This window comes from Abramis brama (assembly GCF_963993115.1).
Source record: "Abramis brama genome assembly, chromosome: 19".
NCBI classification, from domain to species: domain Eukaryota; kingdom Metazoa; phylum Chordata; class Actinopteri; order Cypriniformes; family Leuciscidae; genus Abramis; species Abramis brama.
This window is the reverse complement of record NC_139981.1, coordinates 24,183,433-24,207,643: the sequence shown is the minus strand read 5'-3', so window position 1 is coordinate 24,207,643 and position 24,211 is coordinate 24,183,433. Positions and strand designations below refer to the sequence as shown.

At 35.5% G+C, this 24,211-nt stretch overlaps 1 protein-coding gene across 2 annotated transcripts in view; it reads left to right on the top strand.

Moving 5' to 3' along the window:
• The window catches only part of rmdn2 (regulator of microtubule dynamics 2), a 45,508-nt gene that overhangs the window by 14,269 nt on the left and 7,028 nt on the right, over positions 1-24,211 (top strand). For both annotated transcript variants that reach the window (XM_084093836.1, XM_084093835.1), the window contains exons 5-9: positions 1,636-1,738; positions 3,828-3,888; positions 17,187-17,262; positions 17,883-17,960; positions 18,964-19,062. In XM_084093836.1, the coding sequence (XP_083949962.1) occupies positions 1,636-1,738; positions 3,828-3,888; positions 17,187-17,262; positions 17,883-17,960; positions 18,964-19,062 (417 nt within the window). The remainder of the gene's footprint in view (positions 1-1,635; positions 1,739-3,827; positions 3,889-17,186; positions 17,263-17,882; positions 17,961-18,963; positions 19,063-24,211) is intronic.

Sequence of the window (24,211 nt, the reverse complement as noted above, 5' to 3'; positions counted from 1 at the left end):
AAGTTCAATGCCAAGCGAGATATTTTATTTAACAGAAGTCGCCTACATCGAACGGCTCGTTTGGACTACATCCCTCTACTTCCTTCTTTAATGACGTCACTAGAACCGTTTTTTGACTAACCTCCGCCCACAGGAATGCTCCCTCAACTCTACCGAAATACGTTTATGTACTTGCGCACTTCTTATAACTTACTGTGTTTACTCAGCTCTTACTGTGATTTTCTGAAGTAAAACTGACGCTTCATCTTTTGTGTGATGTACAATAAACTTTATTAAACTCATCAGTATATGTTTGATCATCATTCGGACAGCAGACTTGTAGGCTATTAATAAATAATGGATACATACAAGCAGATGACAAATACGTTATAATAACCGTAATTAAACTACTAAACTATACCTGTTTCATCTCTATACAGCACTCTGACTCTGTAGGCATTATTGTCCGACTCGAAATGAACACCGTTACTGAGAGTTTCTGATATTATCATCATTCCGTGAGATGAAATTGTCCTGAGAGACTGAGCGCGAGCTCATGAAGCTCCGCCCCCTGGGTCGTCCAGCAGCAGCTTATTTGCATTTAAAGGGCACACACTAAAACAGCGCGTTTTTCTGTGCCCCAAAAAATGACAATTTAAACATGCTGTAAAAAATGATCTGTTGGGTATTTTGAGCTGAAACTTCACATACACACTCTGGGGACATCAGAGACTTATTTTACATCTTGTGAAAAGGGGCATAATACGGGGCTTTAAACGTATTTGGCCAATTCATTCTGATTCTGATGAGGTTAAATGAGACTTTTTTTAAAACTCTGCTAGTTGTCCGATTACATTCGGATAGGGTTCATGTAAACACAGCGATTGTTTTCAGACATAATTAATTACATTTATTAGCTACTGCATTTTGATATACACTATATACTATAGTATATATAGTATATATTGGTTGAGTCTATTTTACACTCTTGATGGTTTATAGTTTAACCCTTTTATTGCTGTGTGGTTTTGCCTGCATTACAGGATAAGTCCTAAGATTTCTTAGAACCAGATATAACCAGTTTATTTGAAGTGCACTGACAACATAGTTTTATATAATTAGTTTAATAATAAAATTAATAAAAAAATATATAAAATACTTTAAGATAAATACCTATGGACTTGAGCTGCAAATGATAACTTCACATTCATTTGAAAGTGACCTTTAACATCCTATAACATAAAAATGCATCTACATTTAAATGATCTCATGGATGTGGCTGTTATGGTTCATGGTAGTGGTACCAGCTGCTGCAGTACATATGGTGTATTGAAAACAATTTTGACGTAGTTCTTTTACATTTTCACGCTTTAAATGCACATTGTCCGCCATGCACAGTTGTCCTAAAGCCAGCAGGGTGGAGGTGGCGCCGGGGCTTAGACCCGTCATCGCTGCTTGCGGTTATATTTTTAATTTGAAAAAATATTTCCACAATATTACTGTTTTTACTGTATTTTTTAACAAATAAATACAGTCTTGGAGAGCATAAGAGACTTCTTTCAAAAACATTAAAAAGTCTTACTGACACCAAACTTTTTAATATAGTGTTCTGGTTTAGTAATAAAAGTTACGCACACGTCATGTATGTGCTTACAGTTTGATCAGAAGTGGCAGTACCTTTGGCGGTTGTCCAGAGCCTATGCAGATGCACATGATTTTGCCATGGACCTTGCAGAGAAGAAGAGCTACGCTGAAAACGGTAATCACCGCTTTCATGATTACGGGTTGATATGTATATATACACTGTAGACGTTTGAATTGAGAATTGAGAACTGAATCATATGACATAACGTTGACTTGAAATTAAAATTAAAATGAGACATTTGGTGGCTTTTCTCAGCAAATATTGATTCATTAAGTAAATTAATTATTTGGCATATAATTTGATTGAAGTAGATTAAAATAGTTAAATAATTAACTAATTAATTTATAACCCATCTTGACTTATTCATGAAAACGCTCTTGGGTGCACTCTCCATCTCTGCATTCGCTTTCTGTTCCTGTTTGTCCTTCTCTCCTTGCTAATTAAATGTAACACAATATCAACTCAGTCCATGTGTGTATGGAGGGACAGGATGAACTAGTTCAGTTTCTGATCCTTCTTTTCTATTGTGTCTTTAATTGCTGTTCTCCAGTCACTTCTCTGTATGAAAGCTTCATTAGCTATGTTTCCATCCGAAGTTGCGAATTTAACTTGTGCACACATTTGGAATACCGCATAAAACATGTACTAAAATCTGCAAAATATCTGTACTAAAAATGGAAGTTCCTGCAATCAGAGAAAGCCACTGTGACTTATTTATCCTACATCATAAATGACTTGCATTGATGAGGAAATGCAATAAACGCTGTCATGTTATCTTGCATTCGGATGCCTGTCCTCAGTTGCATAACACAGTGGTTCTCCACTGGTTTGGCCATTGTGACAAACACACAAGTACTATCCCACTTTACTTAACATAAACATAAATTGTTAGTCTGGCTATCACCAGACCAAGCTCAATCTTTTAAGACTGAACATTGGTCTGGGGAGTGTGCTCTGTATTTTCTACTGCACAAGAGGCGTGATCAACGGGCATAGTTCAAATGACTCTGTACGCAATTGGATAGTCCTTCAACCAATCAGACCAATGGTCCGGGTGACGTACTTTGCAGCGAAAACTCCAGGCAGGAAATGTGTAACCAAACGTGTTGGTTTGGAGCATTGATCAGCGGTTTGCAGAAGCAGCAATGGCGATTTTTGCAGGTTGTGCAAAAAAAAAAAAACATGAAAGTGAGTGGTATTTACACCCACTCGAGTGATATGTTTGCTAAACTAAAGAATCCATTGAGCATCATCGAGAGGTTTAAATGAATTGGATTGGATTAAACCCGCCAATAGCGTGCCAGGTGGATAAGCCAGTTTGTGATTGGTCCCCACAGATTTGTAACGGAAGCAGTATAGAAGAATGTACAGGTTTCCAGCCTGAGCTGCAGGGCGAAATCAAATCGCCGGCAGACTGCTGGGTTTACCCAGTCTAATAAATTGTTAGAATATCACTAAGAATGATGAATAACAGTATAAGGTAAGGCTATTTTTAGCAGCCCCAAACAAGTATTTGCTAATTCAAAAAAGTTAATAATTTGATATGATGACCACAGTCATCAAAAATATAGAAAATAACAAAATAAATGAAAACAAAGTAGTATTGTGGAAACTACTGAAACTACATTTACCATGATGGTAAACACACAACACTAACATGAACTGTAAATGAACATATGGACACTGATCCGAATGAATAGAATGAACATCATACCTACATGTAAATCCTTCCCAGCACGACATACCAGTTACGTAATTTATTGGTACTTTTTGGTAATTTCATGACTTACCTAAAATGCATTTAGAATGTCCCCAATATTCAAGATAAGGGGGCAAAATAAACTCTGGATGTCTTTTACAGTCATAATATAGTTTATCAATATCACACAAAGAGTGCCGTTTTTTACGACCCAGGTCTGTCCCGTTTTTCAGACCTACGAATCAAGGTCTGATTATCTGGTTCAGGTGTGTTTAACTGGGGTTGGAGCTAAACTCTGCAGGACAGTGGCCCTCCAGGACTGAGTTTGGACACCCCTGCTCTAGAGGAAGTACTGTATGTATGTCTTGTTAGTCCATCTATGAGCAGGTGTGTGATCATCTTCTGCAAAAGGAACCTTTGAATTTAGTTTTATTTAGGCTATAGGAGTGATAACAGATCGGATGCTGCTGGAGTGTTTATTTTGTTTGATTTTTTTCATTTCAGGAAAAAAAGTTGGTGAAGAGGCAATATCCATCAATCCACTGTGTGCAGAAGGTCATCAGTGGTGAGTTCATGTATTGAATTCATTTGTTGTCCAATTAGGCATTTTTTTCATACTAATTTTACAACTGGGTGATTGAAGAATTTTTGTAGCAGTATGAGTGTTCAATTTGCGGTATGAGTTATCAATTTATGAATTCTCAAACAAGAACATTTTGGAAAAAAAAATGAGAAGGGTGAACAATATGTAGCTGTATGTATGAAAAACAATTAATGGTAATCTTTATTGTCATTAGGCAATTCATGCCGGTGTTGACATAATTGCTCAGTGGCACTGTTTTTTAAGTGGTGCTTACTATATAGCCAAATGACGTCCATCTCCCCCTCTCTGGACATAATGGGTGGAGTTATATTTAGCAATATGGATATGGTTGGACTCTAGATCGACCTATTACATCCAGTGAAGGGGAGCTGGACGTCAAGCTCCACCCACTGGCTCTGCAGTGAGCATGTTTCAGACAACTTGGATCATGGACCTTCACCACTGCAGCTCACTCTCTGCCTTCCGCTATTTTCCATAATGCATTTTGTCCATAGCAATTTAGTCATGTAAAGCGGCGTGATTGGCTGATGGTTTCCCGGGCACTGCACGGAGATGCGACTAATCATTAATCAAATTCATTTCATTAGTCAAATTATTTTCTTTATCGATAATATAATAGCGTTTTATTGAGTAATCGTTGCAGCCGTACTAGAAACTTTAAACTTTAAACTTGTTTTTTTCCCATCTGTTGTGACTCTAGTGCCTGTGGTTTGATATGTTTTTTGTTTTTTTGGGGCTTTCATCCACCTATTTAAAAGTATTAATTCCCAGCGCTTCCCGTACCTCTTACTGACAACTTTTTGCGTAGTGTAGACTTTACTGTGCCAATTCTATGGCCCTTTCCCCCCCTCAACAATTTCAATGTACTCACGTTGGATTCGAGAGGTTTGCAAATCTGTCCCTCGTAAGTGAAACATATTTACATACTTGTTTTTAGCACCTGGGCTCCTGTGTGTGTTTGTGGGTATCTGAATATATATGTGGGTGTGCTTGTATGTGGGTGTCCTGCACCGGAGGTGATTTTCAGGCCTGTCCCTCTGGATATACTCATCTTACAAAACTCTCTTGATAGCATCACCACACCCCAGGAATGTAAACACGTGCAAAGACAGCCCCAAGCTGACATGACACACTCACCTACTTAATTGCAGTTGCTTGAAATTTCTGTGCTTTTATTCCATAATTAGTGTTTACACACTACTCAAGTATGGGGTTGTTTTTCAACATTGATGATATCAAAAATGTGTCTTGCGCACCAAATAAAAATAAAACAGAAGGATTATGTGATCCTGAAGACTGCAGTAAAGGCCCCGATATACTTCAAGTGTAATCGAAGAACGAACTGGTGTGATGTAATTTCATACAAAATCAAGCCAAAACGAAGTTCGTTTGGAGTTTGTTTAGGGAGCTTCTGGACAAGTTTTCTCCGGTTGGCAAACGCCTTCATACCACCATTGGTCCGTGGCGATTACGTAATTGGTAGGTGTAACTCTAAGATTCTAAGATAGGTATTCACCATACCTAGAGATTGGCATGGAGTACTTTCCATAAGATCATCTCTCAATGCAAATCAAACCAGCTATTAGGCTAACTGAAATAAAACCATGCCAATCTCTAGGTATGGTGAAGGCTATGTGATGATGTGGGGCTATTTTAATTCCAAAGGCCAAGGGAACTTTATCAGGATGCATAGTATCCTGGATCCATGAAGTAACTGGCCTTTAAAAATAAAAATCTGCCTGCCTCTATGGGAATTTAACAGAGGGGTGTCCAGACTTATGCACCCTGTATTTTAAGGAAGAACATTTATTTATTTACGATACATTATTCATTCACAAAGAAAATTGGTGTCCTTAAAGGTTGGATTTTTCCTATTTTTTTTAATTAAGGCATTAAGTTCAATTTCCAAAAGATGATTTTTTTATTCCTCTTTTTAGTCAACTTTAGCATGGGTGTCTAAACTTATGCATAGCACTGTACACTACTCTTCAAAAGCTTTTTCAGTGCTTTTGAAGATTCTTATTCTCACCAAGGCTGCATTTATTTGAATTAAATAGAGTATAAAAAAAACAGTAGTATTGTATAATATTATTAATTTAACATAAATAATCATTTGTTTTCTGTTATATTTTAGAATGTAATTTATTTCTGTGATGGCGAGGCTGAATTTTCAGCATCATTACTCTCATATACTTGCTGCTCAAGAAACATTTATTATTAGTATCAATGTTGAAAACTGCTTAATATTCTTGTTGAAATTGTGACGTGTGATTTTTCAGTATTCTTTGATGAATAGAAAGTTTATTATAAATGGCTTTACTGTCATTTTTTGACCAAGTTACTGTATTCTTGCTGAATAAAACCTTATCGACCCTAATCTTTTGAACAGAATGATTTACGCTGGTAATCAATTGTATATTAGACATTTGAACAAACAACTAACCCCAAGTACTAAATGTTCATACATTATCCAGTGAAAATAAATCATTCCTCAAAAGGTGAAACTTATTATTTTTCTTTTTTACATATTTATTTTGATTTCAGTATGATAAAAAGGGGGAGCATTTTAAATTAGTAAATTTAAGTAGCTAGACATAGCTTAAGTCCCTTTTTCATAGTTTTTATTAAGTACTAGGCGAAAACCATAAATATGATTCCTCCTATTTTTTTTTAACCTGTATACGAAAGTCCTGATGCAATGCAGAGTTTGTGTCCGTCTTGCTCTTCTTTTTATGTGCAATTAGTTCAGTTTATGGGGTTTGACATTTATTTTGTCAGATTCCCTGAGCTGAAGGTTTCTGTCAGTATCTCACGGTTTAAAAGCGAAATGTATCCTTCAATTTCACGTCATAGCTGGTTTTCCTCGTACACAGAGTGGCAGTTTGACCTTGAATGGCAATGGCAGCTCTTGTCATTGAGACTTTACTGAATGCTCAGCCCAAGGTGACGAGAGAGAACATTCTGTTCTGAGCCAAGAGGTGAAAGGAATCAGTTTAACTTTTAGACCTCTTTGTTTGTGGCCAGTTGCTCAGGGGATTTCTCTGCCCTTGAGGAAAATGCTGGGTAAACTTACATAAGCCTCTGGCTGCCACAAGTCTTACTGTTCTTCGGAATTTTTTTTTCTTTTTCTTTCTGTGTGGTGCATTTTTGTGTATGCATGAGTGTGTATGAGTCTATATAACATTTCAACTCACCGAAAGTTCTCAAAGCAACTGTCAGAAACAGCCTATGGCCAAACCACACATTTATTTGTAGTGTCATTTTTGTTTTGTAGTGTCATTCTCTCTGTCAAAAACCTCCCCGACCTGTTCTAAGCATGAGTAACTACATTAGAGTAACAAACATCTGTTTGTTTTCTTTAACATTTTTTATGGATTTTATGGACGCATTCTGTCCTTCAGTGAACTCGAACTCATCTGCTTTAAATTGTCTAATGATGAAATTAAATGATTAAATTGTTTTTAATGAAACTAGATTTGCATTTCCTGAAGGAAATATCAGTGCTTGCGAATAATAATAAAGCATAATAATAAATTTGTAGGTACCGGGATTTAGACTTTGGTTCACAGTGACACCATCTTTGAACTTCAAAGGAAGTTATCAAGGGTTAAATAGATGCATGAATGTACCACTCACATGTTAGTATGCAAATAAATGCTACAAATAATGCGTTCGAAAATGCATGTGCTAGGAGTGTAATGAGATCTTGCAATATTAAAACGTGGCAATATTTCTCTTCAAGGTTAAAAAATGGCTTGCGATATCAGCATGAGAGTGTGCAGAAGTCTTTTACTGCACATGATCATTCATTCTCAGAAAGTAAAACGTGGAATTCTTTACGAGATGATTAGTGGTTAAAACGTTTAAAAATGCAGCTGCATTGTTTTGCATTTTTGTGACTTTCTTTCGAATAAATTACAATTTTTCTGGTCATATATTTCGTAAATTAAGATTTCTCAAAAATAATGTAAAAATATTTACTCGTTCTCGTGACCCCAATATTATCGTGTATCGTCTTGTCTCGTGAGCTAAGTGTATTGTCGCACCCCCAGAATATGTATATCCAAAGCGACTTAAAAATGAGGAACATCACAAGCAATTTATGATGCATAATTCAATATACACTGCCATTCAAAAGTTTGAGGTTGGTAAGATTCATAAGTCTCTTATGCTCACCAAGGCTGCATTTATTAGATCAAATATATAGTAATAAAAAAAAAAAAAAAGTAATCTTGCAAAATAACATTACAAGGATTCTTTAATGAATGGAAATTTTGAAAATAGAGATTTTTCTGCAACTTTATAAATGTACAGTACAGGCCAAAAGTTTGGAAACATTACTATTTTTAATGTTTTTGAAAGAAGTTTCTTCTGCTCATCAAGCCTGCATTTATTTGATCAAAAATACAGAAAAAAAATGTAATATTGTGATACATTATTACAATTTAAAATAATTTAAAACAGCATCATTACTCCAGTCTATCACATGATCCTTTAGAAATCATTCTAATATTCTGATTTATTATGAGTGTTGGAAACAGTTCTGCTGCCTAATATATTTGATGAATAAAAGGTTAAAAAGAACTGCATTTATTCAAAATAAAAAAAATATTTTCTAATAATATGAATCTTCTTTACGATCACTTTTTATCAATTTAACACATCCTTGCTGAATAAAAGTATTGATTTATTTCAAAAAAAGAAAGAAAAAAATTACTGACCCCAAATTACTGACCAGTAGTGTATATTGTTGTTACAAAAGATTTCTATTTTTAAAACATTTGCTGCTTTTTTTTTTTTTTTTTACTTTTTATTCATCAAAGTATCCTAAAAAAATATCACAGGTTATGAAAAAATATTAAGCAGCAGAACTGTTTCCAACTTTGATAATGAATCATCATAGAATGATTTCTAAAGGATCATGTGATAGACTGGAGTAATGATCCTGAAAATTCAGCTTTGCATCACAGAAATAAATTATAATTTAAAGTATAATAAATTGAAAACCAATTATTTTAAATTGTAATAATATATCACAATATTACATATTTTTTCCGTATTTTTGATCAAATAAATGCAGGCTTGATGAGCAGAAAAAAACTTCTTTCAAAAACATTAAAAATAGTAATGTTTCCAAACTTTTGGACTGTACTGTATTTACTGTCAAATTATACATTTATTTGCATCATTGCTGAATAGAAGTATTGATTTCTTTTAAAAACATCTTACTGACCCTAAACCTTTAAACAGTATTGTATATTACATATTGCAGTAGTTTACAATGACTGCATTTACAGATATAAAGATAGAATCAAAATTTGGTCATATTTGTGTCTGTATTACCCAGCGGCATTCTGAGTAGCCTCAGAGAATTGAACTGAATTTGTTGCAGGGCAATTCTGGAGAAGATTAAATAATAAGAATTTCAATACATCGCTGCCTTGCAAGCACATCTGTTGCTGGTTTATTTCTACTGGTATTAATTTCATACAGTATTTTGTTTTATACTTTCTTGTTCACAAAGTATTATGGTAAATTATTGGGGATGTTTATTCTTAATGCCTCTGTGGAGGGAAATCCCAGATTCCTAGATTGGGGCAATGTGTCAGGTGTGTGACAGCAGACATTCTGCCACTGGCTTCTATTGCATAGCTGTGGTTAAATGTTCAGGCCTCTAGACATTGCCATAACATGACAGCAATTAATATAAACACTTCACAAACCAATCTGTGAAAGGAGGGGGAAGGAATTAGCCCCGGGAACATTGAGCAATCTTCTCCCCACCTGTACTCTCTCTGCCAGCAGTTGTTATTAGTAATCACTATGGAATTATTATTGTGCCAATAAAAATGAATGTAACTTTTCAAGAAACTAATGAAAATATAAATTGAAACTAAATAAATTATCTCTGAAACTGAAAAAGAATAGCCTAAATCGCAGGCAAATTGTTTGCCTTCGTTTTTAATACACTGCATGTTTTGCTAACTATTTCTCATATTTCAATCACTGATCTGAACTTACAAATGCGCTTCCAGAGTTTTCATTTACGCTTCTGAAGTTTTCGTTTACGCTCCCTGAGTTTTCGTTCGCGGTTCTGACACATTTCTCTCGTGGGGGCGGGGCTAGTAGCAGTGTGTTCTCATTGGTTACTGAGTTTTTCATTGACAGCTTCGTGACCTGGAAGTGAAGACGTCAGTGGTGTGTTTATGTGTGGATGTGAGCGTCTGTAATCGCAGCTTTCTATTTCATTTTAGTGATATTAAGTTATGTTTGTTTTTTAATTTTATCTGTATTTACCTGCTGCTACTACTTAGTTGGCAGAAGCTTTTAGGAGCACAAGAGATCTATTCAGTCTATTCAGGTGTAATTAAAGTACTGTATACTTAAAATATTGTAGTGTCCGATGTTTTCGGAGAATATTTGTTTATTCCTGATGATTCTTTTGCATGTTAGGCTCTGATTAGGTTCAGCTGTTACAATTTAAAGAGAATATTAGCAAACGTGTGTGATATATTCAGCCGTCAAGAAAGTCAAACTTCAACCAGGTAATCAAGGTTGGCAACCATGGCCATCACACTACTCATTGTTAGCATGATATAGCCTACGTTTACACCATCAAAATTAATGATCACTTAAATAAGAGGAATTTAAACAATATGAAAATTACAGTCGTGGCCTGCTGTCAGATACAGACCTCAAAGGGCATTTCATTACATATATCACACAAAGAATGTTCTTGTTGCCATTTTTTTAATTGATAATTGTATTTAGTTATTTAATTTAATTAACACCATCTTCTAACATTTAAAATTGTAAATATATTTTAACAATCATCAACCATTTCAATTGTGACTTATACAACCAGTTAAATGAATGTAATTGAAAATATGAATTCAAATAAATTTACATTATTTATTGTCACTAAAGCATATACACAAGTATCAGAGTGAAGGTCTTGGATGCAATTATGTTGTGACAGGAAAGACCAGAATCCACAAAACATTAACTGCATAATATACATGTAATGCACAGTATTCTCATGATATACATTACTATACAAAATGCACAATTACAAATACAGAATACATTTTAAAAATTCATATACATTTTAAATGTTGCAATGATTCTTTGAGCAGTTCCTGTTGCAGTACAAGTAACAAAGCAGTGACTGGACACAAGCAGTGCAAGGATAGTCCACCCAAAACATGAGCATTCTCTCATCATTTACTCTCCTTCATGCCATCCCAGGTGTATATGACTTTCTTCTTGACATAAACATAGACAAAGATTTTTAAGGAAATAATCCATCTCTGTGAGTCCATAATACAAGTGGATTGTAACCCATGTACGTAAGACAGTTGGTCAGAAGTGATTTTTAATAGTTAAAACAGTCATATTATTAGTATTTTTCTTATCTGGCCTATTGTTTGACTTCAGAAGGCATTGGTTCATCCACTGAGGTCGCATGGATTACCGTCACGCTCACTGTGTGTGGTTTTTAAAGCGTCTTTAGGACTCGCAGAGATGGATTACTTTTCTTACAATCTTAATTCGTGTTTATCTGTAGAAAGAAAGTAAAATGCATCTGGGACAGCATGAGGGTGAGCAAAATAAGAGAGAATTGTATTTTTGGGTGAACTATCCCCTCAACATTCATATGCTGGTATTATGTTGGTATGCTAATCCAAGATCAGCATAGATTAATAAGAATAAAGTGAAACCTCTTGTGTACTTGTGAACTATGTTTGTTTTAATCTAGAGGAAATTGAAATATTTGCTAGTTTATATTAAAATAAATCAGGTGTCTGAAGATCAAGATCCCAGTCATTCAAAGGTGATGTGTCTGAACAAAGTAAGATTATTGTCTGATAGGGACAGTGGATCTCTGGTACTATCATTCCATCCTCTGTGTCAGCATCAGAATTTTGTTTATGGAAAAGTTGCTCCACTCCCTGGAAAATGAGAGAAGAAATGTATTATAATCTAACAATACAAACTGCTTATATATTTAAGGGATTTTACAGTACTAAAAATTTACCTCGGAGTCAAGCAGCATTTATCATCTGTAATACTGTTGTGCAACCAGTAGATGGCTGTATTGCCCTATATATAAACATATGGATGTGTATTCCCTAGTTGCTGGATATTTTCAGTCATAATTACTTGCATGTATTAAGTTTTTAATTTGGACATATATTATTATTAAAGACTATTAAAGATTAAACATTTTTCTCAGAAATGTTCATATGAAGTGCACTTTTTTTCATTATTATTAGTCAAATATGGACACAGAAAAAATAATTTTGTTACTCATACTAGATACATATAATAGCTTTATCAGTCATCTTTATCACACAAAAGTAATCAGAATAAATATTGCAACCAGGGCGATACTTCAAAATAATTGAGACGAACAGAGACGTGGTCTGTGGTCAAGTCGTGTCTCTCCTCTTTCAAAAACTTTGCATCGCAAATTAATCAGCAGTAGAGAAATTCAGGTTTAAATAGCTTTATTGGCATGGTAAAAAGGCTTTACATTGCCAAAGTTGAATCAGGCAGTGATTGACAGCGCTCTGGTCCTATGGCATCGGTCATTGACTGATACAGTACAGATACTGTACAGTACTCTAGCTCAATGTTGTTTGGGGTGGCTGGGGGGAAATATGATCTAATCGAAGACTGTAACCGAATGTAGATAAACAAGTCATGTAATGATTGGGCTAACAGTTAAATCAAGACAACACAGCTGTATAATGTTATGGGCTCTCACTGAGCTCTAAAATGCCTCTCCACCGGAAAAAAAGCCAGTATTATAAATAGTATTAGTATAGTATTAATGAACCACGAGTACCACGAGTAGGCTAACGTTATCCAGTATCCTCCTGATATAGTGACGATGACTAATGATAAATATCATTCATCTGTTCCTTCTATAAGAAATCATCTCAACAATATAGTGTAGGCTAGCAGCAAATAAATACAGATATAAACTTAATATCACTAAAATGAAATAGAAAGCTGCGATTACAGACGCTCACATCCACACATAAACACACCACTGACGTCTTCACTTCCAGGTCACGAAGCTGTCAATCAAAAGCTCAGTAACCAATGAGAACACACTGCTACTAGCCCCGCCCCCACGAGAGAAATGTGTCAGAACGGCGAACGAAAACTCAGGGAGCGTAAACGAAAACTTCAGAAGCGTAAATGAAAACTCTGGAAGCGCATTTGTAAGCTCAGATCAGCAATTGAAATATGAGAAATAGTTAGCAAAACATGCAGTGTATTTAAAACGAAGTAAAAAAAATTGCCTGCGATTTATTCTTTTTCAGTTTTAGAGATAATTTATTTAGTTTCAATTTATATTTTCATTAGTTTCTTGAAAAGCTACGTTCATTTTTATTGGCACAAGAATAACTCCATAAATCACTTCTGGTATGTCTTTATGTTGTTTCATTTCAAATTTATTTGCAATTCATCATGCTTTAGACACATTAAAAGTTATTTGTTGTGATCTCTAACTTCATGTCCATGTTAGCTCTGTTCCAAAACCAACTGTGTACTTTCTACATAGGCGACATCCTAACTACAAAGAGTTCGATGTTGGCATGTTGTTATGCAAATAGCATGATACTATAAATAAATTGACCCTGGACCACAAAACCAGTCACATGGGTCAATTTTATGAAATAACTAAGATTTCCATTGATGTATGGTTTGTTAGGATAGGACAATATTTGGCCGAGATACAACCATTTGAAAATCTGGAATCTGAGGGTGCAAAAAAATCGAAACATTGAGAAAATCACCTTTAAAGTTGTCTATTTATGTTCGCGATTGTGCTGCATTCACTCACAAAAATAAATACTTTATATATTTACGGAAGGAAATTTACTAAATATCTTCATGGAACATAATCTTTACTTAATATCCTAATGATTTTTGGCATAAAAGAAAAATCGATCATTTTGACCCATACAATGTATTGTTGGCTATTGCCACAAATATACCCGTGCAACATAAGACAATATTTGTGATCCAGGGATATGTAACAGTTTTACAGTGCCCCTGTTATATGTTACACATAGTTACTATAGTAATAACTATACATTTTGCATAATTACACATAAATAATCCTAACCCTATAGTAAGTACACATTTTTTATATTACTCAGCATTTAAATCTATAATTACACAGTAATTTTTACAACAGTAAAGGGTACTTTTACATGACAGCGGTGTACTGAAAACGGAAAGTTTTTTTTCTTTGCGTTTTCCACGCACAGACGACAACATTGTCCGTGAAAACAACTAAATACGCTTTATTATGCATTCCAGGCCAGTACAGTGACGTCACCGTTTTCACAAATTCATGTTTTTGTAGTTTACGCAGAAACGGTAACGTTTTAAAAAACGTACACTTTGAATCCCGTTTTCAAAAGTTTGTGTTTTCAGGTCCCCAAAACGCCGTCATCGTGTAAATGAACGGCCAAAACGCAAAAAAAAGTTTTCCATTTTTAGTTGAAAACGATAAAGTGTAAAACCACTTTACAATAGGGTTTAGTTTGTCAACATTAGTTAACTACGTTAGTTAACATGGACTAAGAATGCACAGTACTTCTACAGCATTTATTAATCTTAGTTGATATTAATCTCAAAATGTAAATGGGATTACATTATCCGTGATACTTAAAGTTCCCCCCCCCCCTCCCCCTCCCCCCTCCCGTTTACTTTAACAGTCCTTCTTTGCACCATTGTGTCACAGTAGCCAATAGCCAGACAGAGAAATTGCTAAGACTTGCCCAAGTTTTAGTTTACTTTGGGAGGAAGTTTGTGAAATATGTTCTTAAACTGTCTGGCCTGCAGCGATGCCAAGTTAAGAGAACTAGCTCCTCAACAAGGTGATGCAATATTCATTCTCAGTCATCCTCTTTCCTAAACAGATAAACTGATGGTACACAGTCAGAATTTGAAAGAATTAGAAAAATTTGAACAAAACATTTCAGCTTTTTCAGTCCCAGAACTGCCCACTTTCACTGTTTGAGCAACGCATAGAGTGAGTTCATTACATTTTTTACATGCCGTTTAGCAGAAACTGTGTATAGGCTTTCTATAATAATGTATACTTCTTACATTTGGATGACATAGACATAACTTGGAGAACAAAGCAGAATTTGCTATTTTGTTTGTGCATATCTAGTTTACTTGCTGTTAAGTACACAAATAGCCTGCAAACTTTAAATTTCTCTTCTCATTGATTCTGCCTTAGTAAATCTGATTTGGTTTCTAGTTATACATAAAAAAATAAACTGTATGGCCTTTCTCTTGAAAGTTGCACAAAGTCAGCCAATCAGATTAAATCTTGCTAGATTGAGATGTTCAGATGGTCAGTGAACTGACTGTGTGTGGTCCATGGCCTGTGGCTAAAGCTATTCAGTACGGCACAATCTTGACTTCATCAATGATTTAAAATGCTTGAGAGGGAATTTATATTGAAATAAATGCTCTTGCAGTCTTTTTGTTACTTGGATTTAATTTTCCTTTATTTTGTCATGGAATTGCAGTCTAAACAGCCAGTACAGATTAGTTCCCACAGTGCGCGCACACACACACACACACACACACACACTAACACACACACACACTAACACACACACACACACACACACACACACTCACACACACACACACTCACACACACACTAACACATACACTAACACACACACTAACACACACACTAACACACACTAACACACACTAACACACACACACACACACACTAACACACACACTAACACACACACTAACACACACACACACACACACACTCACACACACACTCACACACACACTAACACACACACTAACACACACACACACACACTCACACACACACTCACACACACACTAACACACACACTAACACACACACACACACACACACACACTCACACACACTCACACACACACTAACACATACACTAACACACACACTAACACACTCACACACACACTAACACATACACTAACACACACACTAACACACACACTAACACACACACACACACACACTAACACACACACTAACACACACTAACACACACACACACACACACTAACACACACACTAACACACACACACACACTAACACACACACACACTAACACACACACACACACACACACACACTAACACACACACACTAACACACACACACACACACACACACACACACACCAGTGTAACTGAGTACAGTAAGTCTATCTATCATGTTACATCTGTGCTAGTATTGAGTTTCTCTCTGGTGAGCTCAAGGTCAAAGCCTTTTGGATACAGGCTCTGTCCCCGATTCAAACTCAGACAAACTCTCACCTTCTGTGACAGTAATTCGACCTCTTCACCCCTTGATCGAGCACATAAAAGGTGTTTGTGCCTGGCTCCATTGTCTGACTGTGAGTACCAGCAAGATTTACATCGGTATGGTGGAAAAGCTTTGATCATCTCTCAACCGGCCCCTCAAAACACTTTAACTACAGCACACGTACACACGCACATCAGCCCTTTCACCTACTTTCTTTTTCTTTCTACATGATAAAAGACACCAATCTTTATCAAATAGCCTTTTTAAAAATATTCATATTAATCAGAATAATTCTTCTGCAGTTTATTACATTAGTGTAACTGCATGTGGTTTACCAAGAAACTTGGCTTGGGTGTACAATTTGCATTTTACATTGGATTTGAATATAGTTCATTGGATGTCTTTGACAATTTTGTTGCTTTTTTGCCATTTCCGGGTTTAAAAACATAATAATGTTGTCTCTTTATCTCTCCCCAGAATTAAATGCTACTGTAAAGCGTAGTCAACGTCGTAATCAATGCACATTATGCGTTAATATTTACCAGAAATTGGTGCATATATACAGAAACTTTCTATCCTGGCTCTGATTCAGTTAACCATTATCCTATATGCCCTCAGTTCTGTCTTCGGTTTTGTCTTTACGTTCTTGTAAAGTTGTTGCATTGTTTTTGATGATACTTTCTTGCGATTAACTGAAGACACAGGTGCACAAATCAATTGCTAACCATAGAAACAAACAAGAGAGTAATGAGTAACCAAGGCAAATAAACGGAGCGGGAAAACAGGATTTCATACAATGTTTTATAATAATTAATTAATTAATGAAATTAAGCATAATATTCTATTCATGTATTGGTAATTGTTCTCTTTTCTTTCTGGTTTTCTCTTTGTAGGTATGCTATTCTTTGTGGACTCCTGACTGAATATGAATCTATTCAGAATAAAATTAAAAATGGCTACCTTTTTAAGGTGAGTGTAAAGAGTCTGTGGTTTGTGAATATGTGCTTTTTAGGCAGTGTTCTAGATGTTCTTGTGTTTTAATTGGATTGCAAATATGCAGACATGTAGAGAAGGCTTTAAAAGCAGTGAATGCATCTCAGCATAAGGTCATTTGAGTTGATTTCAGTGGTTGTATGTGTTGATAGGAGCATAACATTAGCTTCTGTGAGAGTTAGTATTCATAATCTTATCTGAGACAAGAGGAAAGGGAATGAGGGTACCACACACACACACACATATTTCATAAGAGCAGATCAATCTCTGATGCACGTAGCATTTTATCTTAGCTGTCAGCTAGATTTCCAAACAGCACACACCTGCAGAGCACTGGCAGGTGAGCTAGCAGTGAGAGAGAGAGGAGCTGAATGACAGATGCGTGTGGTAGGTTTCTCTATGTTCGTGCGAGATAGTTCAGGAGAAAAATTTGTGGTATCTCAGCTGTAGAGATCAGCAAAAAAGACAAGTCGTGTCACAATGATGAAATCTCTCTCTCTCTCTCTCTCTCTCTCTCTCTCTCTCTCTCTCTCTCTCTCTCTCTCTCTCTCTCTCTCTCTCTCTCCCTCTCTCCCTCTCTCCCTCTCTGGCTCAAGGATCATCTGCATAAAGCGATTGAGTTGAAACCTGAAGATCCTCTGTCGTATTACCTGCTGGGCCGCTGGTGTTATGCTGTGAGTGACAGAACATTTGGCATATTTGTGATATTGTCATAGTTAAAGTCTATATCAGGGTTCCCACAGTCATAAAAATCCTGGAACATACATAACCAAATTATCCATATCCTTTCATATATATATATATATATATATATATATATATATATATATATATATATATATAATATTTAATAATATTGCTATTTAATTAAGGAACATTTCTGTAGTGAATACACACTACCGTTCAAAAGTTTGGGATTGGTAAGACATTTGTTTACATTTTGTTAAGAGTTCTCTATATTGTGAAATATTATTACAATTTAAAATAACTTTTTGTATATATTTTAATATATTTTAAAATGTCATTTTCAGCATCATTACTCCAGTCTTCAGTGTCACATGATCCTTCAGAAATCATTCTAATATGATGATTTGGTGCTCAAGAAACATTTCTTAGTATCATCAATGTTGAAAACAGTTGTGCTGCTTAACATTTTTTGTTGAAATCAAGTTTAATTTGGTCAGGATTATTGGATGAATTTAAAGTTCAAAAGAACAGCCTTTATTTGAAAAATAAATCTTTTGTTAAATTATAAATGTCTTTGCTAATTTTTTGATCAATTCAATGCTTCCTTGCTGAATAAAAGTGTCATGCTGACCTAAAACTTTTGAGCAATTTTTATAGTGAGTATAATCTGTAAAAAAAAAAAAAAAAAAAAAATATGTAGAGAGAAAAATCTTGGAAGTTGATGATCAAAAATGTGTGAACCCTGACTAAGTGCTGCAAAAATAATTTTTAATTCAGCATATATATTTTGTTAATCATCCTTAATAATAAGATAATTAATTGCCTTATGTAATTAGCTTTTCAAATAAATCGAATTTCTTGAATTAGGTGTATCTTAATATATCTATTTTTTGTTGCTGTTATTGCAGTGAATAGGCCTTATTTTCCATCTGCACATTGATAAGCTGAGTTCTTATTTATGATTGTCTTATTAACATGTTGTGTGTGCAGGTGTCCCAATGTACGTGGATTGAGAGGAAAATCGCTGCTACTCTTTTTGGAGAGCCACCCAGTGCCACCGTCCAGGACGCCCTGCAGAACTTCCTCAAGGTAAGACGTGTCTCTGATCACCTGCGCACACCGGTGATTGACTGTGTAACAAGCCTCTCTATTCAACAGTATGTCATTAATATTTAGATGGCTGGTATGACTGTCCTCAAAGAAATAAGATTAAAAAACATATGTTTTTCTTAAATTGTCATAATTTTCTGGATGCCAGAAATTTAAGCAATTGTAGCCAATTTTTCTTGTATTTATTTCATTCATTTGTTACATTTTTACCAATATGCCATTACATTTTTGAGGTAGACAGATTTTCACCTCTTGCTTCTGTAGCTCCAGCAATCTCTTCAATGAAATCAACCAGTCCAATTTCCAGATTTTCCCACCATAGACTTTCACACTGCAAGCCTTAATGCTCAATTCTGATTTGTTGCTCAGATCTTATTTTTTGTTTTGTTTGGCTGTTCACATTATTTTTTTTTAAATGTGGCCAATATGAGATTTGAGTGTGAACTGACAAGCATACACAAAAGAACAATAACAAGATAAAAGGTAAACACAGAGGTATCTGAAGTCAGCATTTATGCTTTTGCTTATGAGCTAGTGTGCCGTCGAAGCCCGCAAATTTATGCGCAAGCGATAGGGAAGACAAAGACGAGGATGATGAGAAAGAGAGTGGATTTGTTTCTAGTTTTCATAGTTTTCCCTCAAGTTTTGTTTGTATAGAGCTGTCACTCACCGTGATACTTAAAGTCCCACTGTAGTCAATAATTTTATCCCTTAAAACTCATCTTTGATATATGATATATTTAAACATTTGTTCCTTTCTGTAAAAAAATTCTCCATGCCTTAAAATAGCTTGACTGTAACTCTACACTCTTGCCTCATTTAGTATACGTGGTTCTATGAATATGCAAATGAGCCCCGCCTCTACTCACTTACACCAGCTCAGAGATTCATATGGAAGTAAAATAATGACAAATGTTTTTGAAACAAAAAAGCTTGTTGAATTGCACTACTTGGGAAAAAATATACACGGCATTAGCTTTTAGTCAGCCTCACCAGCAGGGGGTGCAAGCGGCTGTTGACGAAGAAAACTATAGAGCAACGGGTGAGAGAGTCATTCATTCATAAAAACGGATTTACAGAAATGGAGCAAGCATAAGTATTTGTGATGATTATCAGGGCCAGTATATATATGGAAAAGCTGATAAAGACACAAAAGCTGTGTTTACATTTAAGTCAAAGTTAGTTTTGCACATGTAAGCAGCTTTCTCTACCGTGAACGAGATCATAATGTCATTCCCCGATGCTGATGTACAGATAAAACGTTAAATCTGAGGCAGTAGACATATTTCTCTCGGTTGTTTAGTTTTCTTAACTTTATATTGCGGTGCTGTGCTGCAAAACTGGGAATTCCCTCAATATGTCATTCTCCAGGATTTGACATTTAGCCTATTATAATGGGTTTATGTGAACATTGTTTTTTAAGTTCACTTACATTAACATTTTTGGCATTTTTTTTCTGTATTTGTTAATAAATGATAAATAAAAACAATCTGATAATTTATAATTTGCAGTTTATGCCTACACAATGTAAAAAATTATAGCTTTCAATAAGGTTAAATGTCTATAATTACGCATTTTATGAAAAATAAATAAATAAATAAATAAATAAGGGCATCAGTATAGGCTAACGTTTATGGCCTTCATTCACTAGGCTACTTAAATATTTAAGTACTGTCGTTTCCTTAACATGTCTGAATAGTGTTCCCATAAAACTAGATTTAAAGCCCTGGGAGTTGATACACAGCCTAATTGTATAACTTTTTCTTTTTTTTTTTTTTACCATTTTTTTATGGACCAGTGAATTTCCCGAATGGGCCAATGCAGTCGCATCAGTCATGTCGGGGACACTCAAGGGTGCGTTGAAGATTCAAGGGTCCTTTAAAGATGTAATACTCTAACAAAAATCCATATTTTTAAACATTTTCACTGTACCCATCCTTTTTTATGGACTTTTAAACTTTGCATATGGACAGGCAGATGAATGTGCCAAGTCATGTATGGGAGTTTTTCTCGGTCACAAAGTTTTTTTTTTTTCATTCACTGAAAGTGAATGAAAATAAGACCAAATTGACTGAGACTATTGCATATGCTATATTAATTTTCTTTTTATATTATAATGATTTCCATTAAATACCATCACACTGTCAGCATGGGTTATGTTTTTAATTGCTATGTGCTAGCTTCCTTTATAGTTGATATTTCTACTATTGTCTTTCTATTAACACACCTCCATGATGAACCACTTGGAGTTTTCCGCCTGTTCGACATAAGTCGAAAAAAATTTCGGCATTTTTTTATTTATTTATTTTTTTTAGATTTGGGCCTCTTTTGTCTGCAGTCTGAACGTAGCCTTAGTATGTTCTGCAAAGGGGTCACAGTTTAAGTGACAAACCATGTTAATTTATGAAAGAGCATGACCTGTGTTCCTACATTCACCGTTTTTACATAACGTTGCTCTCTCCTCTGATGTTTTCCTGTCCTTTGTATCTCACCCATCACTTCTTATTTAAGGGGTCTGTGCTTAGACTTGTTGCACCCTGCCAAGCCAACATTCTGGAGAGTTATACAACAGCATGACTGGTTTAAAGGAGAGAAATATATCGTTCTTCATCATTAATCATTAATAATCCAATAATTATAGAGAAAAAAAATGGAGCAGCTGTGTATGTCCAAATAACATGATATCTCAGAATACAGCATTATATGCTACATGGCCAAAAGTATGTGGAAATCCCCTTCACAGTTATGGGTTTCAGCTACAGCTATTATTACTAGTGCAGAGTGTGCATACAATCAAGCATCGATACAGCCGTGCATCTCCTTAGTTGAAATTAAGATACCTGGTAACGCATGGTAATTCACAAAGCAAGTTTCATACAGAAATGTCTTCTAGAGGAAAGCCTGAATATTCTATTGATTCAGCAAGAACATGCAAAAGTTGGGGTCGGTCAGATACTTTTTTTCCTAAATGAAATTAATACATTTATTCAGCAAGTGTGCATTAAATTGATCAAAAGTGACAGTAAAGACATTTAAATTGTTACAAAAGATTTCTATTTTAAATAAATGCTGTTCTTTTGAACTTTCTGTTCATCAAATAATCCTGAAAATGTATCACAGTATGTACCACTGGAATAAATTACATTTGGAAATATATTGAAATAGAAAACAATTATTTTGAATTCTAAAAAATATTTCATAATATTACTGTTTAACTGTATTTTTGATCAAATAAATGCAGCCTTAGTGGGCTTCTAAGAAACATTTAAAATATCTTATCAACCTCAATTTTCTTTCACACACTTTTGTCCATGGACTTTTGGCCATGCTGTTTATAGCCATGTTTGTGATTTTGAGAAAATGTTTTCAGTCCTAGATGAACCCTGTTGTAAAATATAAGATGTCCATGTTAAAATGGAAGTCTTTTTTTGTGTGTTTGTTTGTTGCTATGGTGGGTTAAAACTAAGGAAAACTTAATTTCCAGCGCTGGGAATCATGGAAATTAACAGTCCTAAAATGTTGGAAAAGTATATATATAAAGTGAGGAAAATAAGTATTTGAACACCCTGCTATTTTGCAAGTTCTCCCACTTGGAAATCATGGAGGGGTCTGAAATTGTCATCGTAGGTGCATGTCCACTGTGAGAGACATAATCTAAAAAAAAAAATCCAGAAATCACAATATATGATTTTTTAACAATTTATTTGTATGATACAGCTGCAAATAAGTATTTTAACACCTGTCTATCAGCTAGAATTCTGACCCTCAAAGACCTGTTAGTCTGCCTTTAAAATGTCCACCTCCACTCCATTTATTATCCTAAATTAGATGCACCTGTTTGAGGTCGTTAGCTGCATAAAGACACCTGTCCACCCCATACAATCAGTAAGAATCCAACTACTAACATGGCCAAGACCAAAGAGCTGTCCAAAGACACTAGAGACAAAATTGTACACCTCCACAAGGCTGGAAAGGGCTACGGGGAAATTGCCAAGCAGCTTGGTGAAAAAAGGTCCACTGTTGGAGCAATCATTAGAAAATGGAAGAAGCTAAACATGACTGTCAATCTCCCTCGGACTGGGGCTCCATGCAAGATCTCACCTCGTGGGGTCTCAATGATCCTAAGAAAGGTGAGAAATCAGCCCAGAACTACACGGGAGGAGCTGGTCAATGACCTGAAAAGAGCTGGGACCACCGTTTCCAAGGTTACTGTTGGTAATACACTAAGACGTCATGGTTTGAAATCATGCATGGCACGGAAGGTTCCCCTGCTTAAACCAGCACATGTCAAGGCCAGTCTTAAGTTTGCCAATGACCATTTGGATGATCCAGAGGAGTCATGGGAGAAAGTCATGTGGTCAGATGAGACCAAAATAATTCCACTAAACGTGTTTGGAGGAAGAAGAATGATGAGTACCATCCCAAGAACACCATCGCTACTATGAAGCATGGGGGTGGTAGCATCATGCTTTGGGGGTGTTTTTCTGCACATGGGACAGGGCGACTGCACTGTATTAAGGAGAGGATGACCGGGGCCATGTATTGCGAGATTTTGGGGAACAACCTCCTTCCCTCAGTTAGAGCACTGAAGATGGGTCGAGGCTGGGTCTTCCAACATCAAATCAAATCTAATCAAATCAAGTATATTTGTATAGCGCTTTTCACAATACAGATTGTATCAAAGCAGCTTCACAGTATTAAAATAAAATAATACAACAAAGTTTGTTTCTAGTGGAATTTATTGATTGATAGAATAAAATTAAATATCCCCAAAATATCCCCAACTGAGCAAGCCAAAGGCAACAGTGGCAAGGAACCGAAAAAACTCCATCAGGTGACCTAATGGAGAAAAAAAAAAACTTGGGAGAACCCAGGCTCAGTCGGGGGCCAGTTCTCCTCTGGCATTTATGAACTAGAGGCCGGATTGTAGTTTGAAACTGTGAGATTAACAATATTATATGAATGCCTGGCTGAAAAGATGCGTCTTTAATCTAGTTTTAAACTGGGAGAGTGAGTCCGAGCAACGAACAGTATCAGGAAGGCTATTCCAGAGTTTTGGAGCCAAATGTGAAAATGCTCTCCCTCCTTTGGTTGATCTGGATATCCTAGGTATGACCAAAAGCCTTGA